Consider the following 26,143-nt stretch of genomic DNA (forward strand, 5'->3'; position numbering starts at 1 on the left):
GTCATTTCCATGCCATCGGGATGATGGGTCTGACCTGACGTAGCCATGTTGCACAAGAGGATGGTGTTACCTGTACAAACTGGGATGTCCTGCAGTCCTGATATGGCAGTCTTGTATTGGGGCATCTCCTTATTTTCTGCTGCTGCACTCCTTCGATAGCGCATCGATACTTTGCCTGGACAGTGCTTCGGCCACCACGTTGTCCTTGTCAGAGGTGTGACTTTATCTGTGGTGTACTCCGAGATGTAAGACAGGCATAGTTGCTGGTGGGCCGACCAGGGGTCCGAGATCTTAGCCAAGGTGAAAATCAAGTGCTTGTGATCTGTGAAAGCCGTGAAGGACCTGCCCTCTAGGAAGAACCTGAAGTCGCGGATGGCTAAGTACAGCGCTTTTGACAGATTGGTGGAGTTCTGGAGGCTGCAGATATTTGCTGAAAAAAGCCAGTGGCTGCCAACTTCCTTCGATCCGCTGCTCTAGAATTCCGCTGATTGCCATTCCTGAGGCATCCATCGTCAGGGCCATTGGAGCGTCTGACCTGGGATGTGCCAGGAGAACCACATCCGCCAGGGCTTCCTTGGCCTTCTCGAAGGTTTCTGCTGACTCCTTAACCCAGATAAGGTCCTTCACCTTGCCTGCCATCCGGGCGAACAAGGGCCGCATGATCTGGGCAGCTGAGGGAATGAAGCTGTGATAGAAATTGATCATCCCCATGAACTCCTGTAGCCCCTTGGTCGTGTTGGGTCTGGGGAACTTCCAGATAGCCTTCTCTTTGCTGGGTAGTGGTGTGACTCCTTCCCTAGTTACACTGTGGTCCAGGAAGTCAATGGCCTACAATCCAAATTGGCATTTGACTGGGTTGATCGCCAGGCCGAACTCACTCATACAGAGGTGCACCATATGATCCTTTGGTTCCTGCTCACCACCAGGACGTCATCCAGGTACATGAAGGTGCCGTCCAGGTCTCAGGCCACTGTATCCATTAATCGCTGGAAGGTCTGTGGAATTTAAAGAGGTGATGATGGCAGTCTTGGGGATATCATCAGGGTGTACCTGGATCTGATGATATCCCTGCACAAGGTCCACCTTCGAGAAGATCCTTGCCCCTTGCAGGTTAGCCACAGTCCTGGATGAGCGGGATGGGTTATTGATCTGGTGTCATGTCCTCGTTGAGCTAGCGATAGTCGCCGCATGGTCTCCAGCCCCCAATTGCTTTGGGTACCATGTTCAGGGGAGAAGCCCATGGGCTGTCCGACCTCCGTATGATGTTGAGCTCCTCCAGCTTCCTGAATTCCTCCTTCGCCATCTGGGGCTTCTCCGGAGGGAGGCATCTTGCTCGTGCATGGAGTGGCGGGCCCTGGGTCAGGATGTGGTGCTGTGTTCTATGTCAGGGCATCACCATAGTAAATTGGGGGGTGAGAACTGCAGGGAAATTGGCCAGGACCCTGGCGTATTCATCCGATCTCTATACAGAGTCCAGGTGGAGTGCTGGGATCCTTGCATCTTTGAGGGGAAGTTTTGAAAAGTCTTGGTGTGGACCAATCTCCTTCCCTTAAAGTCCACTTAGCAGACTGTGGACGTGCAGGAAGTCTGCCCCGAGAAGAGGCTGTTCCTCTGCAGCCAGCATGAACACCCATGAGAAGAGGTAGCTTCCCAACCACAGTTGGACCTTGCGGGTACCGTAGGTCAAAATCATGCTGTTGTTCGCAGCCGTCAGCTTGGGGCCCAACTACCTGTTCTTGGCGCCCTATCTGGATGGGGGCAGGACACTGACCTCTACTCCTGTGTCCACAAGGAAGTGTCATCTAGCCTGGGGGTCCCAAGTGTACAAGAGGCTGTCTTGGTGCCCAGCTATCATGGCTATTAGTGACGCCTGGCCTTGGCGTTTCCCTGAAATGTCCATGGCAGCCTGCACCGGCAGGCTCCTATGCCCCATCTCTGGTGGTAGAAACTCCACTGTCATCTGGATCACCTCCCCTGGGGCGCTGATGTTCTCTCAGCGGCTCTGCACGGGTCTGGCTGCATGGTTTAGTGACAAGCCCCTCGGAAGCTGGGCACTCTCTCTTCTGTTTCCACAGAATGTCTTCTTGTGCTGTGATTTTCTAGGGTTTGCTGAAATCCGCGTCAGTCAACAGTTGGATGTCCTCAGGCAGTTTCTCCAGGAATGCCTGTTCAAACGTGATGCAGGGCTCATGTTTGCCCAGGATGACCAGCATCTCATTTCTGAGGGTCAACAGCAGCCAGTCCCCTAGCCTGTCTACGTGGATCAGATGTGTCCCTCTCTCATGCCGTGAAAGTCCGAAGGTCTCAATCAGCAAGTCCTAGAAGGCGATGTACACATCTTCCGTTGCGGGGTCCTGGATGAAGTTGGCCACCCCGCCTGCTGTGTCCTAGTCCAGGGCGCTCACCACATGGTAGTACTGGGTGGATTCTGTAGTGAACTGTGCCTCAGCCTGGTCAAACCACATGCATGGTTGATTCATACAGAAGGTCGGCAGCTTGAGAGCAACCACATTGACTGCTGCCTGTTCACTCATCGCTGGGTTTGATGCTGTCTAAACCACTGGGGTCAACAATTGTAGCCATGCACTACCTTGAAAGAAGACACACACACATAGTGTAGTCAAGTTAAGCTCTGAGTTTTATTAGGGCTCAGGCCCGACTTTTATACTTGCACTGTTCCCCCTGTGGCTCCCCTTGGCTGACGTCACAACATGCATAACAAAAGTGGGTTCCCATGTGCAGGTCTTCTTTGGCTTGGCTTCGTGGACGAAGATTTATGGAGGGGTAAAGTCCACGTCAGCTGCAGGCTCGTTTGTGGCTGACAAGTCCGATGCGGGACAGGCAGACACGGTTGCAGCGGTTGCAAGGGAAAATTGGTTGGGTGGGGTTGGGTTTTGGATTTTTCCTCCTTTGTCTTTTGACTGTGAGGTGGGCTCTGCAGTCTTCTTCAAAGGAGGTTGCTGCCCGCCAAACTGTCAGGCACCAAGATGCACGGTTTGAGGCGGTATCAGCCCACTGGCAGTGGTCAATGTGGCAGGCACCAAGAGATTTCTTTAGGCAGTCCTTGTACCTCTTCTTTGGTGCACCTCTGTCTCGGTGACCAGTGGAGAGCTCGCCATATAACACGATCTTGGGAAGGCGATGGTCCTCCATTCTGGAGACGTGACCTACCCAGCGCAGTTTGATCTTCAGCAGCGTGGATTCGATGCTGTCGGCCTCTGCCATCTCGAGTACTTCGATGTTGGAGATGAAGTCACTCCAATAAATGTTGAGGATGGAGCGGAGACAATGCTGGTGGAAGCGTTCTAGGAGCCGTAGGTGATGCCAGTAAAGGACCCATGATTCAGAGCCGAACAGGAGTGTGGGTATGACAACAGCTCCGTATACGCTAATCTTTGTGAGGTTTTTCAGTTGGTTGTTTTTCCAGACTCTTTTGTGTAGTCTTCCAAAGGCGCTATTTGCCTTGGCGAGTCTGTTGTCTATCTCGTTGTCGATCCTTGCATTCGATGAAATGGTGCAGCTGAGATAGGTAAACTGGTTGACCATTTTGAGTTTTGTGTGCCCGACGGAGATGTGGGGTAGTCATGGTGGGGAGCTGGCTGATGAAGGATCTCAGTTTTCTTCAGGTTGACTTCCAGGCCAAACATTTTGGCAGTTTCCGCAAAACAGGACGTCAAGCACTGAAGAGCTGGCTCTGAATGGGCAACTAAAGCGGCATCGTCTGCAAAGAGTAGTTCACGGACAAGTTGCTCTTGTGTCTTGGTGTGAGCTTGCAGGCGCCTCAGATTGAAGAGACTGCCATCCGTGCAGTACCGGATATAAACAGCGTCTTAGGCCCCAGTCCGGGCAGAAGCGAGGGGGAGGCGGCGGCCCCGGCCTCGGTCGAGTGAGGCAGGCGGAGGCCCCGGTCCGGGCAGAAGTGAGGGGGAGGCAGCGGCCCCGGCCTCGGTCGAGTGAGACAGGCGGAGGCCACAGTTAAAGGAGGACGGACAGCCAGAAGAATCCATGTGCAGGTACTTTCCTGCTTAACAATCGTCTCTTCCCCATATGCTGTCCTTGTCTGTTGGCTGCGCAGCAAGGCCAATGCCATTTTGAGGTCACTGGCCTTTAAGATGCCCTTGCCGTTCACCCACCGGTTCGCTGGTTGAGGCCAGTGCTGTTGCGCAGGCTGCTGGCCTTTGGCTGCACTCGCCGCCCAGAGCGCTGGGTCAATCACCATGGGAGTAGGCCGCTGACAAGGACCAGTCGTCACATTACATCATCACAGCCGCCACATTGTGAACATTTTTAATCTGCTTCCTCTCCACTTGATCCCAGACAGCAAACTTTAAGCGAGATTTCAAAATAAAATCGTCCACAAATTATCTCAGAATCGACTATTCAAAAATATTTATAATGCAGGTGATCGACTCCTCAAACCTGGAAATATAATTTTCTTGTTCCTATGGACTCAATAATATAATCTATACTTACGATGCAGGAATTTTATATATTATTTTGTTCACTTTCAAAAAGGCAGCACTTTTAGGCAGCTCTAAATGAGACTTTATTTCTCTCTCTTAATTCAAGTTCGAGCCTGCTGCTGGCTTAGTAATGCAGGAAGATAGTTTCTCATCAAAACTGATCTGCCAAGTCAACCACTAGCTCCCTCCAATTTAAATGCAATCAAAAATCATCGAGATTCACGAGTCACTGCGAAGTTAATTCATGATGCAGGAATAAATGGTTAGGGTCATTGGAACTGCTTAGGGTTCAATGAACAAGGATCCGATCGTTAAATTCCAACTAGTTTAATCTATTAACTGATTTACCACAAACATTTCTGTACCAATCAAAAGCCTCAATCCCAGACATTACCTGATAAAATAAATTACATTTTATATTCTTTTTATTTTATTTCAAAATTGTTAGCAATTTTTTTTGTCATTTTCTAATTTGTACCATGCACTCTGGTCATTTTATTCCATAACACAAGAGTGGATACTTGCTTTGTTTTAAAAACACAGAATTTGTTGAGAAAAAAATTGTAATTTCTCTCTATTTGGGTAAATAATGTAACAATGGCTGCCTGGATGGGTAATGAAGTTCCACAGAGGCAGAAACGAAATCACAACTGTATCCAATTTTGTATTGATCCGACTAATGACCATTAGGCTGAATCTTCCAGATTTGTGTGCATCATTCAGAACTGGTGGACCCAGATCTCCCAAGCACCTACTTATCTGGACTAGGTACAGGGCTCTTTGTCCACTCCAGCATGTTGGACTCCAATAGCAAACACAGTCGGGTACTGAAGGACCAAGCAGGCCAACTGACAAAGGTCCTTAATGGCCATCTTAAACACTTCATTGCAGCAATCTATTATCTCCATTGATTTCAAAACAGCCACCATCATCCCAGTACTATAGAGGTAGCAGTAACAAGCCTCAATCACTACTGCCCAATGGCACTGACCTCCACCATTTTGAAATGATTCAAGCATCTGGTGGTGGAACATAACAAAGGGCACCTCCCAGAGACATTGGACTCATTTAAATTTGCATTCAGATAGAATTGTTCCACTGATGATGCTATAGCTTTGTCACTCTAATCTGTTCTGACCACCTGGAGAACAATACCTTATACGACAGGATGCTGTTCATTAATCTCAGTTCAGTGTTTAATATAATCATACTCCAGAGGCTGGTAGAGAAGCTATCCTCACTGTCCTAATGGAAAGATCATGATCCATCGAGGTTGGCAGCAGAATGTCGAGCACCAACATGCTGAGCACTGGTGCACCTCAAAGCTCACACGTTTCTTGACGCATCTCTGTAATTCCAAATCTAGCCCCAACACAGTCATCAAGTTTGCAGATGACACGACAGAGTTGGCCTCATCAGCAGTAACGATGAGTCGCTCTATAGAGAAGAGGTGGAAAATCTCATGAAATGGTATGAGAATAACAACCTGAATCTCAACATGGACAATACAAAGGAGATGATTATGAACTTTAGGAAGTCCAAGTTCAACCACCCTCCACTACATATAGCTCGATATTGGAGAGAGCAGCCAATATTGTTACAAGCCCAGAGGAACCATAAATCCCATATTCACCAAGATAAATGGTTACTTAAACAAAAGTTGCTTTTAATTATCTTTAAACATGAAAACAGAATCACACTTTAACTTATCACAATTGACTTAACTAACCTAACTTAACCCCCTTCTTATTCTAAACATAATGTGTGTGTGCCAGTTCAGAAAAGTTCTTTGGTTCACAGTCCAATCTCACTTCTCATTCCTCCAAGTTCACTGGTTGCAGGAAATTCTTATACCGTGCACAGAATTTAACATTTATAAAGTTCACCAGGCTTTGGTGCTTGAAAGGTAAATGGTTACTGCTCAGGAAGGTTCTTGTCAGTTTTCAGAGAGAGATTTGTTGCTGCAGGACATCCATAACTGATTTACTTCCATCAGCCACTTCAGTGTCTTGCTGACAAAACTTGCCCCTTCAGGGTTCTCCAGATGATAACCTCTTTCTTTCAGGTCACCACAGAGTTGATTTTGGTTTCCCTTATTCCAAGTGAAACATTAGACAGCCAGTCCTCTCCTTTTTGCATGAACCACAAGAGCTTTAACCAGGCTGAAATAAGAACTCACAACCCATCTTCCAAATGGGGCTTTTCCACAAGCTTGCCAGCTTGTCCTGTTCCAGTCCCAGCTGCTGTTGCTGGCTGTAACACTCTAGAAGTGATCCCTATATGTGTGTGTGTGTGTGTGTCTCTCTCTCTCTCTCTCTCTCTCACTCTGAGAAAGCCTGTTTGATTCACCTGCTTGCAAAACCACATGATCCTCCTAGAACAGCTCCAGACAACCTGCAGTTCCGACAGGATCTTTCATCTGTTGCCTTTTTGTAAACAACAATCCATTAGTGAAGACTCTTGGGCACTTTCCAAAGTTTCTGCAAAGACTGTTGACCCTGACATGTCCAGAATGGGACAGAGCTCCAGTATTTTAAATATGATCTACTTTAAAGTGTTTGTATGTCCCTAACAAACCTTTCCCAATTTATCTCCCAAAATCATATCTATATACTCTGTCACAATATCAAGTTCCTCAGAGTTCACTTAAGAAGTGATTTATCCTGGACATATATCTCCTCACTGCACTTCCTTAAAAGACTGACACAATTAAAGTAGTGGCCACCATTCTGTTAACTTTCTAAAGGAGCTCTATCTGTATGAGCATTAGATCATTGGTCAACCTACACCACCATAAAAGCAGTAGAGAGGATCACTTGGTTCTCCCTCCCAACCGCCCACCTCCCCCATCAATACAATTGACTTGGATCATTGTTGAAAGAGGGCTCGTAAAATCAGTGAGGACCCTTAACATCCTACCATCGAGTAAGAGATGCAGAATTAGCATCAGGCTGAGAAGCAGCTTCTTCCCACGGACAATGAGAATGCTGAATGACTGATGAATGGCTAAAATAACTCAGAGACTCCACCATTTTAACAATATTTATTGGATTAAAATCATGGCTATTAGATTCCTGTAAAAAGCAAACACAATTTTGAATCCTATCGTGCAGTAGGAAATATATTTGTACTCTTGGGCAATGAAGATGAGCAGATTTAATGAACAGATACAAGTACAAATAAACTGGGTGGAAATTATTGCTTCATCATTTAATTGCAAGAGTAGTCTAACACCACATTTCTTCCCTGCAAATTGAATATATTAAGCACATTAGCACATATGATCACTGACTGATAAGAAGCCATTTTCCCAAATGGTAGATTTTAACAGTTTTTAAACATTTCTGACAGGCAGGAACTTCAATTTTACATTTATTCATGCTTTATTTCATTTTTATTTCAAAAAGAAGCCATACACATAATTAAAATATTCATTTAAACCAGCAGAACTTCAAATAGATGCTGCGTGACCTGCTGAGGTTTCTTCAGCACTTTTGTGCATTGCACTACAATCACAGCTCCTACAGACTTTCCTGTTCATCAGCCTAAATACTGAGGAACCTTAACAATATGGATATCACTGAAGGACTTCACCCTGCAAAAGTATGCACTGTTTGGAAACCAAATTAAAAAAAAAACTGCAAGATTCTGGAAATACGGCATTTAAAAAAATAATTATTTAAATGCCTATCTCAGCAGGAAGGAACCATTGAAAGAGAAACAGAGCCAGTATTTCAGGTTCTGAAAAAGGTTGTTTGACATGAAATGTTTTACTATGTTTTTCTTTCCAAAACTTTGTTTTTATTTCAGTATATTGATTGATTTGCTATTGCCATTAAAATTAGAACCAGTGCACTTGACAGGCAAAAGTAATTCTCTGAAGCTAGTCATCTGTGGTGGTGCAAAATAATTAATTTAATACAGATCATTGGGACTGAGGTTCCATTTATAATCATTGCAAATTCTTTTTTTTAAAAACTTGGTTTAAGATTTTCAGATTACATAAAAATAAAGACAAAATAAACTAAATCATTGCAAATTCTTGGATTAAAATCATGACTATTAGAATCCTATCGTGAAGTAGGAAATATATTTGTACTCTTGGGCAATGAAGATGAGCAGATTTAATGAACAGATACAAGTACAAATAAACTGGGTGGAAATTATTGCTTCATCATTTAATTGCAAGAGTAGTCTAACACCACATTTCTTCCCTGCAAATTGAATATATTAAGCACATTAGCACATATGATCAGTGACTGATAAGAAGCCATTTTCCCAAATGATATCGAAACAATTTTAAATGCATACACGTCTAGCAGCCAGTTTGGGGCATCAGTGAGTCAAGGAAGAGGCCAAATCTAGCCTCAGTGAGAAATGAATCAGGGCAAGATCTGCAGTGCTAAACCAAGTTAACTTGTACCTTGAGTTTACGAACAGCATCCTTCACAATTTCGGTACCCTTCGGTTGTTCAACTTCAGCATTGCCAAGAAACTGAAAAACATTATTGCAATTATTGAAAAAAAATCGGCATTGTTCATTTCTATGGAGCAAATTCAACTGTTAACTGGAATAACACAGTAGCAGTTCTCCACCTAATTCTTTAAACAATTACAGTATTCATAGGAAAACAGATTTCAGAGACTTTTTTAAAAATAAATTAATACCCTTTTTTGAATACACTTCAACATTCCCAAAATATTGCAGTGGATTCCTTTTCCCACCAATACAGTCATCCTGAAGCAATGTTGGCTACTAAATTTTCATTATTGAAAGTATTTACTGGTAAAAACAAAATGTTTGCAATTAATCTGAAATGCAGTCTCTCATTTCATTGCTTTCCATATTGCCACATCAAAAGGAATTAAGGACATCATTGTTGAGTGTTATACATTTTTAAAACTCAACTATATATTTCAATCACATTTGAGAATTAGAATACCTTAAGCCAAGTTGAAAACAACATTTTCTCTTGACATTATTAATAGATTTTTTAAATTATAAATTTAGTAATACCAAGCCTGGCTTTAAAGTGGGCAAAAAATGCCAGTAGCAATATTTTAAAAAACACACACACACACACACACACACACACACACACACACACATATCTGGTAGTTACTGGCCTAAACATTCCCTCAACATTGATATGCTTTGCATCAGCCAAAGAAATTGATCTACATTTGGGGCCAGAACCGCACATAATAGGATTCAAAGCAAATATCCACAGCAAGAGAAACAGCAAACTTAACCACAATCGCATAATGCATACAATAATGTGCTGCCCATATTTCATTGATGGTTTCTACTCGCCCATCAATTCCTATATCTGAACATATCTTGACTCAAAAAATTGTCTCAAAGAGTTCACCATATTCACTTTTCCACCAATAACACTGTCCAAAAATAAGTTTAAAATTAAAGTACAAAATGTGGGCACAGCACAAAATTTCCCTGTTCCTTAATGAACCTGTATTGTATTTTCTGCTCATTAGAAGATGTTTTACAACATTAATATGTTACATTAACATAAAAAAATACCGAGTGTTGTAAAGTAATATGCTTAACATGAATGATAGTTAATGCAAAAATCATTGGAAAAAATAAGCCTGTTTCCTTTTTTGGGGGTTCATTTGTTTATATTGCAAAATTTCTATATTTTGATAAATCAGAAATTAAAAGAAATCAGATGGTAAATGAATTTACAAAATAAGTCATGAATAGGTGTAATTTTGTGTGCAATTACTTAATTATACCATCAACTCAAATCAAGTTTATTGCTCAGTTTCTTCTTTGGCTTGGCTTCGCGGACGAAGATTTATGGAGCTGCAGGCTCGTTTGTGGCTGACAAGTCCGATGCGGGACAGGCAGACACGGTTGCAGCTGTTGCAAGGGAAAATTGGTTGGTTGGAGTTGGGTGTTGGGTTTTTTTCTCCTTTGTCTTTTGTCAGTGAGGTGAGCTCTGCGGTCTTCTTCAAAGGAGGTTGCTGCCCGCCGAACTGTGAGGCGCCAAGATGCATGGTTTGAGGCGATATCAGCCCACTGGCGGTGGTCAATGTGGCAGGCACCAAGAGATTTCTTTAGGCAGTCCTTGTACCTCTTCTTTGGTGCACCTCTGTCACGGTGGCCAGTGCAAGCCGACAAAACAGCATTCTCTGGCCATCAGTGCAAAACATGCAGACGTACAACCATATATAACACACATATCAGACAAACAATACATATGCAGGACAAGTATTCATCTATACAAATAAATAAATAGTTTTTCATGAATACGAACAAGCCTCAGATGGTTAGTGTGAGCCGTTTCTTTGGTCGTTCAGAAATCTCACTGCCCATGGGAAGAAACTATGCCTGGCTCTGATACTCCTGCATCTCTTTCCTGATGGGAGCCGCTGAAAGATGCTGTGGGCAGGGTAATTCCAACCAAAAGACCACTTTCTCCAAATTCTCCAAGACAGCAACTCAAACAGGATACACTTTTAAGATCAAACATCCAGCTTCTTGTCATTGTGCTCATATCTCATTCATTAGACATCATTGCTTGATATCTAATCTTATTCAGAAGCAACATGGTGGTCAAGCTTGGCCTTACCCCAGCTTGCTGACTATTAGGGTTACCACATTAGAAGCAAGAGCATAAATTGTAATGGATATGGATGTTTGAATGCTTGGTAGGCCAAAACTGATTAGTATAGCAATCCTAGTGCATTTCTGGACAGCTGACTAGTTCCAACACTCCTCATCAAGCATTTAGCCTCTCACCCATAAAAAGTGTTTTAAATTAGTGTGTGCAATTGGCAAAAGAATTCTACTCTTTCCAATCCCACAGGTATCTAAGCAACTACACTTTTGGTACCCTGCCAGACATTGAAGAGAATACGCAAGGTACATGTTCTCCTCAGTTCAGTACAGCAATGCCAACAGGGACTGTTGGGTGACAGCATTATAAAAGGGGCCAATATGTGACTCCCTTTAGCAGCCCAATAACATATTGCAATAGTTGTAGGAACATCAACAATGGGTTGAAGAATCAGAACCCATCGTTCTGTGTCACCACTACCGTGCCCCTGCATCTAACAAGCTTTGAAATTTCACTCCTGTATCACAGTGACCTGTGGATTTATGTTTTATGGGCAACATTATCTGTCATGTATCTGGCATATGTCTCTCCGTTAAGCAGACACACAAAAAAAGGTTTTAGATCTTTCATCCGAGATGTTGTCCAAGGCAGGTTTAACTGTTTTGAAGGATCACACTTCACAGATAGATCTAGAATAATCTGGAGAGCAGGGTTTTTTTTTCCAAGAATGTCCAAACTGTAGTCATCAACATTTTCATCTATTTGAGGATAACGTTGTATCTCTGGATCATTACTTTGAAGATGGCTTCAAAGACAACACCAGTGGCGCATTTTATATTTTATCATTGTAGAAAGGAGGAGGCGGTTCCCAGAAATGGAATCCCGTGACATCCACAAATGTTTAATACATTTCACCATGATTTTCGAGGCCATTACTAATTTTAACTATTATTCCTCACTTTTAGTGCATTTGAAATTTAAAAGATGCATTTCAGAAAGTTTGATGAGATCATAAGGAAGAATATCGAGGAATACCACCATTTCCCCATGGTATATTATATTCAAGGATCAGGGATGGAGGTCATGTGATCCCCAATTTCAAGAGGATCAGGGATGGAGGTCTTGTGATCCCCAATTTCAAGATGCAGATATTATCTATGATTTTAAAATATTGTGGTTTTTAAGGAGGCGGCCATAGAATTGTGATACAAGAGACTGCAGATGCAAGAATCTAAAGTAAAAAGTAGGGTCCTGGAGGTTCTCAACCCAAAAAGTTATTTATCCCTTTTCCCCCCACAGATGCTGCGTGATTTTCTAATTTTCTCCAACAGTTTGTGTTTTTTGATGCTCGAGTGAAAAAAATGGTTGGTTTGTCCTTTGAGTTTTCCATATTTAAAAAAAATTAGACATTCAGCACAGTAAGATGATTTCGGCCCATGCTGCCCAATTTACACCCCCTGTACATTTCAAATGGTGGGAGGAAACCGGAACCTCTGAGGAAAGCCCACGCAGACACAGGGAGAATGTTCCAACTCCTTACAGACAGCATGGGATTCAAACCCCGGTCCCAATTGCTGGTGCTTTAAAGGTGTTGCGCTAACCACTACACCAACCATGCCACCCCTGTTATTGATCAAATAATGAATAAATCAACAAATGAAATATATGAAAACTATAATTTTTATTGATGATATTCTCCAGGAAGAGTCCACAGCAAGAGAGATTTAATTTAAAGCTTGGTCTCACATGCCACAGCAAGGAATTATGGTGTTGTAAATTAAACCGAGAATGATGCTGCAGATTGAGAAAATATGTGATAAAATAGGCAAACATAGCCTTGGGATTCTTGTTTATGTGCACAGAATTGAAAAGTAAAAGAATATGCACAAAACTCAGATGGATTCTTGCACAAACCACTCCATGGAGGCCTATGCACATTCCTTGTTGACATCTCATATGGAAAAAGTGGTGCATAAAAGATTTACAAAGATATTACCAGAAATGTCAGATAGGTTGTCTTTACTTTCTTGTACAGAGGCTCCAAGTTAGAACTTAAGAGAGGTAAATGAGGAGGCTGGTGAAGTATTGCAAAACACAAAATGTTGGAAGAAATCAGCAGGTTATGCAGCATCCATGGGAAGGAATAAACTTTCAATGTCCCAGCTTTAGCACTTCTTAGGAATGCCAAAAAATAAGCAGATGCTCAAACAAGAAGGGGGTGGAGTGAAGTGGGGGGAGAGGATCATCGGCGTGCCAGTGGCTATAGGTAGGACAGCAAAGGCACTGAGAGGTGTTCAAGGAAGGAGGCAGTGGGCTGGGAAACATACTCTCTCAGAGGAGTCAAAGGAAGGGGTGGAGAGCTGGAAAATAAGGGTGATGTGCAGGGTAAAGAAGTCAGATGGATATGGGAAAGCAAGAGGTGAAGAAATTAAAGGATAGGAGTTACTAGAAATCTGAGAAGTCAGTATTGACGCAGTCTGGTCAGAGACTGCCAAGACAAAATACACTGTATTCTTCCAATTTACATGCCCTCAACCTGGCAATACATGAGGCCATGGACAGGCATGCCAGTATGGCAGTGGGCTGTGTACTGAAATGGCTGGCCAATGAGGTCCTTGTTGTTGCAGCAGACAGAGCAAAGGTCCTCAACAGAAGATATTTTTGAAATTGTGTAAGGTTACCTTGAAGTACACAGGATAATACTAGATTCCATGAGAAGTAATATAATATAGCCTGAAAAAAAATAAAGTGGAAGGATGAGCAGAAATTCGGAATTCAGCAAAAAATTAACCAAATTAATTCAGAGGGGAAAGTAGAGCAAATGTGCATGGAACATAAAAGCAAACTCTGAAAACTTCTACATCTGTTAAAATATCAGTGAAAACAACTGTAAAATACATTAATAAAACAAAATTTGCTCTGGGGAAGAAATAATTGAATAATTCAGCAAATAGTTTGATTTTATCTTCACGAAAGACACAAATAACTGCAGATATGCTCAGAAATTAAACTTCTAATGTAAAGGAGGAATAAAAGAAAATTAGCATCACTTTTCTAAAAAGTGCTAGTAGTTCAGTATCGGAAGACACACAGGACAAGAGAGATGCAGGTGGAACTGGTGAATCAAGGAGAGCTCAAGCACAATGGACAGATTAGTAGATGTAGACAGAGTGACAAGAATAACAAAGGGGTCAGGATGTGACTGGTAGAGTAGATTAAATGGGCAGCACAGTTACTGTAGTGGTTAGTACAACGCTGTTATAGCACCAGCAACTGGAGCTTGTGTTTGAATCTGGTGTTGTCTGTAAGGAGTTTGTATATTCTCTCCGTGTTTGCGTGTGTTTTCCCCAGGGGCTCCAGTTTCCTCCCACCATTCAAAATGTACCGGAAATTGTAGTTTAATTGGATGTAATTTGGCAGCATGAGCTCGTGGGCTGAAAGGGCCTGTCACCATGCTGTTCGTTTAAATTTAAATTTAAAATTTTTTTTAGAACCAGTAGACATAGAAATTTTGGATCTTCAGAAGGTCTTGATAGAAATCAAGAAGTTAGCATGTAAAATTAAATCATATAGGATCAGGGATAATTGATTGATGGACAGGAAAGCAGGACTGTGAATGAAGTAGCCAAGTCAGGTCAGTTTTTTGTCATCTTATTGCACAAGTACAACCTGACAAAACAGCGTTCTCTGGTCCTCAGTGCAAAACATGCAGATCACAACCAGACATAACACACATAGACAAGCAATACATATGCAAGACAAGTATTTTATCTAATCAAATAAATATTATTTTGAGAAAATGAGAGTCTCGATGGTTAACGTGAACAGTTACTTTGTTGTTCAGCATTCTCACTGCTCATGGGCAGAAGCTGTTCTGATACTCCTGTATCTCTTCCCCGACGGGAGCAGCTGAAAGATGCTGTGTGCAGAGTGGAAGGGGTCCTCAATGATTATGTGCACCCTCTTCAGATAACAATCCCAGTAGATCACGTTGATAGGGGAAATAGAGACTCCAGTGATTCTCTCCTGTCACTCCTGTGGATTGACCACCAATCCATTTCTCTGCAGCAACCATGCCACACTATGATGCAGCCAGCCACAATGCTCTCGATAGAGCTCCTGTAGAAAGATGACATAATGGTGACCAGAAGCCTTGTCTGCTTCAGTCTTCTCAGGAATTGCAATTGTTGTTGTGCCTTCTTGACAAGTAAGGGGATGTTGACAATTGGTCTTTAGTGTCCATGATTGGTCTCTAATTAAGTGAATTCCAAGGAACTTGGTGCTTTCCACTCTCTTCTGCAGAATTGTTGATCTGTAGTGGAGGGTAGTCATATCTGGTCTTTTTCTGGATGGCAGCCAGAACCCATGGATCAATACTGAGGGTCCAGCTATTCACAACATACATTAACAATTTCAATGCAATATCTCTAAGTTTGTCAATGACTTGAAATGGGTGAGATTGAGAGTTGCAAGGAGCATGCAAAGGAACTTCAACATAACTTGGAAAAGCTGAGGAAATGGGGAAATCCATGGCAGATAGAGTAAATAGTGAATTAGTGTGAAGTTATCTGCTTCTAAGGAAATAAAAGAAAAAGAATGTTGATAGATTAAGAAACAGTGATGTAAAAAAGAATCTGACTGTACTTTTACCTAGTCACTAAAAGCCAATAACTACAAATTGAACATTAGCTTATATTATGACCAGAGTAAAGATGTCTAACCACAATTAAGCAATGCCAAATTGAGACAACACCTGAAGCAGCGTATACTGATTTGACCCAAGAAAAGATCTGCAGCAAAGATTACCAGAGCCATGCCTGAAATGGCAGAGCAGTGTTATGAGGAGAGATCAAATCAACTCAGCCTATGACCATAAGTGTTTAGAAGAATGAGTGCGAGAAAGACTCAGTAATCCAAAATTATGAGGTGACTTAGGCTGGATGCAGGGAGGACAATTGCAAAGTCTAGCATTTGCAATTACAGTATAATCTCAAGCAAATGTCTTCACTCAGAGGGTAGTAAACATGTGGAATTTTCTGCCTTCCATGCTATTTCAAGAGTCTGAATACAGTAAAAGCTCTGTTATCTGGAGTTCAAGTAACGGGAAACCTCACGCAACCGGTGGGGGGGTGGGGGGGGAGTTCAAAGATAAATAAATATTTAGAATGAATGAATAAAAATTTAAATAAAAGTTTAAAATTGTAAAAGTAAATGTTCTCTGAAGTAACATAAACCTTCGGTGCAGATGGAGCAAATATTCAGCCAGTGGAGTGCATTCGTCATGCTTTGCTCATTGTAACTGTTTGAATTAAGCTGCGTTTGAATAAAATGGTATCACCCAGAATGAAGAGCTGGTTGATGCTGATCACCGTTGGGGCAACTATCTTAAAAGTGTCTCCTTATCCCTGCTTAATAAGAGTCTTTACCTTTATATGTATATTATTAAATATTTTAGTAAGGCTTTATCTGAGATGCAAACTTTTTTTATGCAAATACTTTTCCTCTGTGTAAATTTTTCGTAGTTTTTCAAACATCAATGCCAAACAAAATAAGCTAAATCATTGAGCACAGTGATGTCACTACATCAGAGCTTTGAATAATGAAAACAGACCCATAGATTTGGTGAGAAGATGAAATAAGAGGACAAAAGAAATTAAAAGAGATGTGTATCCGCACTAGTGGATTCACACTGAAAACAACTTGAAGCACTGTGTGTGTTGACATATGAGGAATTAACAATAAATTATCTAGCAACAGATATGGCAAAAAAAACAATAAAAGAAATGGTTAGCTAATGTGGTTTTAATTTGATTGGATGAGAAAGATAGGAGTGCAGGTACCAGTGATTAATTTTAAGTAATCTATAGGAAAAGGAAATTATTTGTTAGATCAGCATTTATTCTTCATAGACAATTTGTGCCTCGTGAAACTGATAGAATATTTTGAAGAGGTAACAAAGAAGAACGATGAGAGCAGGGCAGTGGACATTGTGTATATGGTCAACAATGCCTTTGACAAGGTTTCACATGACAGGTTAGTCTTGAAGGTTTGAGGTGAATTGGCCAATTCGATTCAAAACTGGATGGAAGGGGACAGTAGTGGATGGCTACTTTTCTGAATGTGATCAGTGGTGTGAAGCACAGGTCGGTACTGGGTTCACATTTTTGTTATCTATATTACCAATTTGATGTCATTGTAATTAACAAGATTGGTAAATTTACCCATAAGACCAAAATTGGGGGTGTTGCAGACAGTGAGGAAGGATTTCAGAGTTTGCAACAGGATATAGATCAGTTGAGAAGGTGAATCAAGATGTAGGAAATGGAATTTAAGTGTGAGAGGCTATAGTTTAGTAAGTCAAAGCAGAGTAGAGTTTATTCATGCCCTAGGCATAAATTAATTGAATGGTCACAGTCCATATCCCTTGGTATGGACAGCACTAGAGGGCATAGGCTGAAGGAGAGATTTACATGGAACTGGCAGGGCAACTTTCATTCAGCGGGTAGTCTGTATTTGGAATGATTTGTCAAAATAACCTATAGAAGAGGATATAATTACAATGTTCAAAAGGAATTTGAACAGATTTATGGATAGGAAGGGGTTATATGGACCAAATACAGGCACATAGGACTTGTCCACAATGTCAGCTATGTCAGAATAGATGAGTTGGACTGATAGGCTTTTTTCATGTTTTGACTCCATGGCAAGGTGGAGACAAATCACTTTGTGGAATTTCTGCTGGTGAAGGTACTTTCAGTGTTTTGGGGCAGAGAGTTACATAATTAAACACAATAGCCCCTTTCACAACTTGCATTCCACTAAATTGGCCATTCAGTGCCCTGGGATAGGAATGGGGGGGTTTGACTTTTCACACTTGACCACTCCTAACTGGGACACTGAATGCTTTCACACTTACAAGGAGCCATCTCTGGGGTCATCTTTTAACGGTGACATCATGACCCATTGAGTGATGGTGGACCTGCCCTAAATCCTGATCAATGTATTATGATCTTAAATTTGAACAAAATTAATTAAACCTAATTATAACATAATTAAGCTTTATGTACAGCATAGTATGAGCTCATCAGCCCCTGTTGTTGTGCCGACCTTTAAGGGTCTGAGGTAAAGTGCTATCAATAAATAGCAATAGCAAACAATTTTTAAACAGGGTGGGAAAGTTGGTAGTACTATAGTGCACAATTTCTGGATACCATGGGGGAGAAAACCAATGGCGGACCTGCCCTCCCAGAATTCCATGTGACAGAGAAAGGGTTGTATGATCAGCTGCAATGGAACATTTACAGAAGGGTTTCTCTGCTGCACTGCATTTTGGGAAGTGAGGTCCACCATTGCTTTTTCCCATAGCCTTTATAAATTGTGCGCAATAGCGCTACCAACTTTCCCAAACTGTTTAAAAATTATAAGCTATTGCTATTTATTTCCTCTCTCTCTCTCCCTCCCCCTTCTGCGACTTTCCCATGGCAAAGTTTATACCTTCATTTATCTTTCTTCCTTCATGTGCCTGCACTTACTCAAAAACTTGGGTCATTTCAATCCCACAATGCAATTACCCATATCACACTTGCCTGATTGCTATGCAGACACCAGGGATTGTACTAGGGGCCGAGGCCATCTTTCCCCGGTGTGAGATGATGTCATCTGAGCCGGCGTTGAGCTGATTTTGCTTTCACACTTGGCACTTTAAAGGCTAATTTGCGGTTAATTCCTGGGATCACTTGCAAGTGTGAAAGGAGCCAATGACAACAAGGGAGCAGTTGACTGGAACATGGATAAGTATTTGCAGCTGATGCAATTTCCAAATGAAGGTCAACGATGGAGATGGTTGGCTTGAAGGCATTATTAACACTCTGGAGGTGAGTGACTAAATTTAAACAATCAAAACAATCTTCCATTCAAGAGTTATTGCACATTCTAATTGACTTCAGTCTTGCCAATGGGTTCAATACTGCCTTGTGGTCAAAAGCAGTCATTCTAAATTAACCTCCAGAATTCATTTTTTGACCCCACTGGTCCTAAAAAATTGAGTTTTGTTGAGCAGATTATTGGTGAGTTGTGTTGTTAACAGCATAGCTAGCTTTGGTTTATTTGATGTCTGAGTACAACTCAGGTCAGGTCAGGTCTCGAGAAACACATCCAGAATCATTGATAGTTTCCAAAGCTAATTGCTGTACCTAATTATCTAAAATTTTCTCTCTGCTGCAAATGTAAATCAAACTGAGCAATGACTAGCTTCTTTGATGGAGAGAGTTTCAGGCAGCAGCAAAAATGAATTTCCAGCAGGTTTCAGGCCTGAGCCACAACTGAGGTTAGGGTAGAAATGGTCAGTCAATTTTTAGAATCAAAACAGAAACTGATGACTCTACCCATGGATGCTGTCTGACCTGCTGAGAGCCTCTATCAAATTTTTGTTGGCTTAATTTTTAGAATGGCTGGTTCTCTACCCAGCATGCCATTCTGTATTGTGCAACATTAAAATCTCTGACTTGATAGAAATGTGAGAGTGGGCCATACTTTGGGGTCATGAGGTTACAGTAGTGGTGGAAAAATATTTTGATGGCCAGCAGTGCTTTATGCTACATTTGACTGATCAAATCTGTTGTGATTATTCTATTTGCACAATGACAACGTCACACAACATTTTAGACAGTGAATCACTTAATTTTAACAGCACGTGGACTTGTGGAGATGAAATCAGGGACATGGACAAAAAGCAGATGAGTGCACAGAATTGAATTGAGTAGTTTATTGTCAAATATACTGAGATACAATGAAAACCTTCTTTTGCATGCTATCCAGTGAAATCAACTTACGTAAAGATAGTGCAAGAATACAAAGGTGCATGAGTCTAGGTTAACCCTCATGTTTATTCATGTGCTACTTGTTACAGACCCAAGTCGCCAGTTACTTCTTCAAGACTCAGTTCGTGATGCAGTAATTGAGACTTTTTGGTGTTGAATACTGAAATCTCCCACACAAAGTGTATTCTGTTTCCCCGTCACTTTCAATGCTTCTTACAAGTGTTATTCACCCTCACGTACTGATTCAACAGGAAGGATGGTAGGTGATAATTAGCAAAAAGGTTTGTCATTGCTTGGCCCAAAGCCATTAAATCCATTGTCAATATCCCTCCTGTCACTGTGCTCCCAACCCCGCTGAGTCTGACTAGGACGATGAATGTACCTAGTTATTTTGATGCAGGGGACCGGGATGTCGACTACAAGGTTTGACTTTGTGAGTGTGATCATGTCTGGCTCTGGGACAGCTCTTCCAATTTAGATGTCAGTTCCAATCAGTTAGAAATGCTTTGATTCCAGTTGGTTCCAACTGGCATGTTTCTTAGTTGTACCAACAGAGTGATGTTGATGATTTAGAACAGAGTTAGACCAATTCAGAAGGCAATCAACAGCCAACCACACAGCTGTTGGTCTGGAGTCAGATATGGCAGGGGAGCAGAACTTTTCCTGAATAAAACACAAACAAACCAGAAAAGCCTTTTAACCACAGAGGAGTCACTATATCTGAGACCAGATTTCTTTTTTTTTTAATTCCAAAGAATTTAATCAAATGAAGATACATTTTCTGAGGTTTTGAATTGCGCTTCTAAATTGTTAATTCACGCTTCTGGATTACAAGACCAATAAATAAATCACTAAACTGGTGATTCACTTGCTATGTCAATTGCATTAATCTTTCAACAACTTTATTCTGTCACAGGAATTGTGACTTTATTTTTGGACATTCTCCTAGGTTTCTTTCTCTGATTCCCATTCACTTTCATGTAACCTAATAATTGCTGCAAAAATCACAAGGACTATAGCTGGTTTTGTCTTTAGATTCATTTGGGGATTTTGGTTGCTGCTTTGGTAGGAGGAGGCAGAGGAATTGGCTGAGCACAAATTGGAATGAGAGTAGATATATACAATGCACATCCTGAAGCAGCAGAGTGGAGTGAAGCAAGTAGCTAAAGGACATTGTTTAAGGTCCAAAGTAAGAGCTAAACCCTTAGCTTACCAAATGCAGAGGTGGCCAAACTACAGCTCACTGGCCAACTGCAGCCAATTGCCCATTTTTAAGTGGACTGTTAGAAGAAAAAAAAATACAGCTAAGCTGCCGGAACGAGGAATGAAGTCTAAGCGCTCCGCTGCAGGGCCCAACCTCTGTCAGCTTTGCACTGGCTTTAAAAGACCTGTTAAAGGGGCCAACAGTGGTTGAGAATTGCTGGGCTTAATATTGTTCAGCCTGTGATTTCTTATTTTTATATGTAGATGTGTGTGTATAATAACATCTATAGATATCTATATCTATGTCAATTGCATTAATCTTTCAACAACTTTATTCTATATCTATAGATCTATATATCTATCTATAGATATATCTATAGGTGTGTGTATATATATATATGAGAGTGTATATATAGGTGTGTGTGTATGTAATATATATATATTATATAGATGTGTGTATATGTATGTATATACATATATATATATATATATATATATATATATATATATATCCTGAGGCAGTTTTCCTTGGTCCCAACAAAGCTTGAAAAACTCATGCAGTTTGACATGCAGAGTTTTGCCGCCAGACTTCCAGACCTCTGGGGGGATTCCATCCATACCTGCTGCTTTGCCACTTTTCAGTTGTTCGATTGCTGCTCTCCATTGCAGGCAAAATCTTCGCTAGGATTCTCCTAAATAGAATAATACCTAGTGTCGCCGAGAATATTCTCCCAGAATCACAGTGCGGCTTTCGCACAAACAGAGGAACTACTGACATGGTCTTTGCCCTCAGACAGCTCCAAGAAAAGTGCAGAGAACAAAACAAAGGACTCTACATCACCTTTGTTGACCTCACCAAAGCCTTCGACACCGTGAGCAGGAAAGGGCTTTGGCAAATACTAGAGCGCCTCGGATACCCCCCAAAGTTCCTCAACATGGTTATCCAACTGCACGAAAACCAACAAGGTTGGGTCAGATAGAGCAATGAGCTCTCTGAACCCTTCTCCATTAACAATGGCGTGAAGCAAGGATGTGTTCTCGCACCAACCCTCTTTTCAATCTTCTTCAGCATGATGCTGAACCAAGCCATGAAAGACCTCAACAATGAAGACGCTGTTTACATCCGGTACCGCACGGATGGCAGTCTCTTCAATCTGAGGTGCCTGCAAGCTCACACCAAGACACAAGAGCAACTTGTCCGTGAACTACTCTTTGCAGACGATGCCGCTTTAGTTGCCCATTCAGAGCCAGCTCTTCAGCGCTTGACGTCCTGTTTTGCGGAAACTGCAAAAATGTTTGGCCTGGAAGTCAGCCTGAAGAAAACTGAGGTCCTCCATCAGCCAGCTCCCCACCATGACTACCAGCCCCCCCATATCTCCATCGGGCACACAAAACTCAAAACGGTCAACCAGTTTACCTATCTCGGCTGCACCATTTCATCAGATGCAAGGATCGACAACGAGATAGACAACAGACTCGCCAAGGCAAATAGCGCCTTTGGAAGACTACACAAAAGAGTCTGGAAAAACAACCAACTGAAAAACCTCACAAAGATAAGCGTATGTAGAGCCGTTGTCATACCCACACTCCTGTTCGGCTCCGAATCATGGGGCCTCTACCGGCATCACCTACGGCTCCTAGAACGCTTCCACCAGCATTGTCTCCACTCCATCCTCAACATTCATTGGAGCACTTTCATCCCTAACGTCGAAGTACTCGAGATGGGAGAGGTCGACAGCATCGAGTCCACGCTGCTGAAGATCCAGCTGCACTGGGTGGGTCACGTCTCCAGAATGGAGGACCATCGCCTTTCCAAGATCGTGTTATATGACGAGCTCTCCACTGGCCACCGTGACAGAGGTGCACCAAAGAAAAGGTACAAGGACTGCCTAAAGAAATCTCTTGGTGCCTGCCACATTGACCACCGCCAGTGGGCTGATATCACCTCAAACCGTGCATCTTGGCGCCTCACAGTTCGGCGGGCAGCAACCTCCTTTGAAGAAGACCACAGAGCACACCTCACTGACAAAAGGCAAAGGAGGAAAAATCCAACACCCAACTCCAACCAACAAATTTTCCCCTGCAACCATGTCTGCCTGTCCCGCATCGGACTTGTCAGCCACAAACGAGCCTGCAGCTGACGTGGACATTTACCCCATAAAGCCAAGCCAAAGAAGAAGAAGAAAAAGAAGAATATATATAGATATGTGGCCCACAACCAAAAATGTTTGGCTACCCTAGACCGAACCTGATCACAGGATTGCAGAGAAATAAAATCATTCCATCGAGTACATTACTTTCTTGCTTCCAGAATCTGAAAACTTGCTGAGTGGCTGAACAACCTTCTGTCATCCACTGGTGTCAATAACAACAGCAGTGGAATGATGGAAGATGCAGGCAGACAACAGCACCTTGAAAACAGATCAAGTTGCACCCCACTGATATTAATCACCAGATTAACCTCCATGCCAATTGATAGTGAGCACAAAACTAGGAAGCTATACTTGGGAAAGAGCCAAATTAAATAGAACAACTGCAAAATCAAGAATCCACACCTCTACCCCTTACCATACCCACAGTTCTGACAATGAGGATGGAGTCACTACAATTCAAATCAACAAAGGAAGTTGATGATCTGGATTTAAATTGGAAAAAAAATAAAGCTCAGAAATTTAGTAAACAATGAGAAGCTAGAGGGACTCAGCTGGACAAGCAACATCCATGGAGCAATTTTGACAGTCAAGGTTTCAGGCTGGGGTCAGACTGGGAGATGGTAAGCATAAAAGAGGGTGGGGAAAGGGGGCAAAGTAGTGGGCTGTTGAACAAATGAATTTGGGAGATGGACACAGATAGGGAAAGAGACCACTTCTGGGGAGGGGTAGACAGAAAATTTTGGGGCAGATAAAGGACAGATAGAAATGTTGGGTCCATTGGTAATTGAATCTTTAAAACTTTCTCTGAAAATTCCTTAACCCATCTCCAAAAAAGTTTAACCTTATCACATAACCAAATCGAATGTAAGAAAGAGCCTACTTCTTTAAAACAGAAATCTGAAGAACTTCAATTATTTTTCTTTAATTTCTGAGGAGTTAAGTACAATTGATGCAAGATAAGGATAGCTGGGCAATCTGTTCATGGCCCTGTAATTGACAAGGTAATTGCAGGTTTGTCAGCATAATCTCACAGATTTTTTTAAAATTCCTTGAGAAAACATTTGAAAATAGTATTATTCACCCATCTCTGTCTGTGCTCCAAGGCATCTGCTGTGGAAACCTTCTTCGGGTGGCATAATGGCACAGCTAGCAGAGGTGTTGCCTGACTCCTCCAGTGACTTGGGTTTTGTCCTGACTGAGTTGCTGTCTAGGTGGAATTTGGATGTCCTCACTGTAAGTGTATTGCTGCTCCAGTTTCCCGCCCCCACCCCTCCCCCCTCACATCCCAAGGACATGATGGTGGGCAGATTAATTGGCATGTGTGTGCAGTGTGGTAGAATTTTAAGTTGGCAGAGAGATAATGGGAATGTGAAGAGTTCACATTGCATGAAAAACCAGTGCGGAAATAAGACTGCTGTACAAATTAGCAGGAACTTGATGAACTAAATCTTGTTTCAAATATCTGCTGGAGGAACTCGGCAGGTCGAGCAGCAACAGTGGGAGAAAAGGAATGGCCAATTTTTACAGCTGGAATCTTTAATTAAGATTCCCCCCCCCCTCCCCCAACTGGTATTGCTTGACTCAGCGAGTGCGCCCAGATTGTTTGTTGCTCCATCTTCCAACATCTGCAGCCTCTTGTGTATACCCTGCTGAGTTTCACTAACACAATTCTGATACCATCCAAAACTCTGCCCAGGTTCCCAATCTTTACAATTGTTACTCTTCCTGCACTAAAAACCTTTGAGGACACAAAGCCCCAAGTTTTTTTTAATCTTCTCTCTAAACCAGTCTACTATTGCTGCCTTTAAAAACCAGTGTCTTTGATCAAGGTTTTGACATATGCCAAATATCTCCCATAACCAATTGCTCCATAATTTGCTTGTAGCATTCTGTTATATTTTGTTTTCGTGTGATATTGTTGTGTGATGCTAAAAGTTATAAAGAACTAATCATTGCACAAACTATCATTTAGATAGCCAAAATAATTACTTTACCGCTGTATAAATGCTGAATGCTCTATTTTTGCCAGAGCAGAGTTAATTTAAGGCACCAAGTTGTAAATTCGTCCAGATCATGTGCATTTACTCTATTCCAAAACTAATTTTAATCCTTTTGAAAAAAAATCTTCAAATTTTCTGTCTGAATTGTTTTTTTTTAATGCTTTATTTAAAATTTTAAATGTACAATGTATAACCCTATCCTCCCCAATACCCACCCTCATCCCACCCCCAAAGACCCCAAAGAAAAAAGGAGAAAGTAAATGGAGATTTAATATATTAAAAAACAATAAACCACCATGGATCAAAGCAACACCACCACAATGAGCTTCAGAGAATTCAAAATTTTAAACCCATAGTCCAAATAGGGACTCCATACTTCAGAAAAAAAAAATAATTATACGTTATTTTTTCAAAAGGTATACATGACCTCAATTCCAAATGCCACCTCTGCAAACCCAAGTCAATCTTATTTTTCTAAGTAATAGCTATACATTTCCTTGCTACCACCATTGCCAACCTTAAAAAGGCAAAACCTCAAAATCATACTCAACCTTTTAACGTTACCTAATAAAAACAATGTTGGGTCCATTGGTAATTGAATCTTTAAAACTTTCTCTGAAAATTCCTTAGCCCATCTCCAAAAAAGTTTAACCTTATCACATAACCAAGTCGAATGTAAGAAAGAGCCTACTTCTTTAAAACAGAAATCTGAAGAACTTCAATTATTTTTCTTTAATTTCTGAGGAGTTAAGTACAATTGATGCAAACAATTATAATGAACCAACCTATATCAAACATTAATAATCTTACCTTTACAAATAGATCTCCAATCATCATGGTCGATAGTAATACCCATTTCAATCTCGATTTATGAATATCTAATTCAGACATTTAACTTCGTAACAGTTTATACATTTCAGA

The 26,143-nt window shown here is 41.6% G+C and overlaps 1 protein-coding gene across 13 annotated transcripts in view; it reads right to left on the reverse strand.

Annotated features, from left to right (window-relative positions):
- The window catches only part of gulp1b (GULP PTB domain containing engulfment adaptor 1b), a 355,986-nt gene that overhangs the window by 94,489 nt on the left and 235,354 nt on the right, over nucleotides 1–26,143 (reverse strand). For all 13 annotated transcript variants that reach the window (XM_069934742.1, XM_069934741.1, XM_069934737.1 and 10 more), the window contains one exon: nucleotides 8,887–8,958. In XM_069934742.1, coding sequence (XP_069790843.1) covers nucleotides 8,887–8,958 — 72 coding nt within the window. The remainder of the gene's footprint in view (nucleotides 1–8,886; nucleotides 8,959–26,143) is intronic.

This window comes from Narcine bancroftii, chromosome 4 (assembly GCF_036971445.1).
Source record: "Narcine bancroftii isolate sNarBan1 chromosome 4, sNarBan1.hap1, whole genome shotgun sequence".
Taxonomy (NCBI): Eukaryota; Metazoa; Chordata; class Chondrichthyes; order Torpediniformes; family Narcinidae; genus Narcine; species Narcine bancroftii.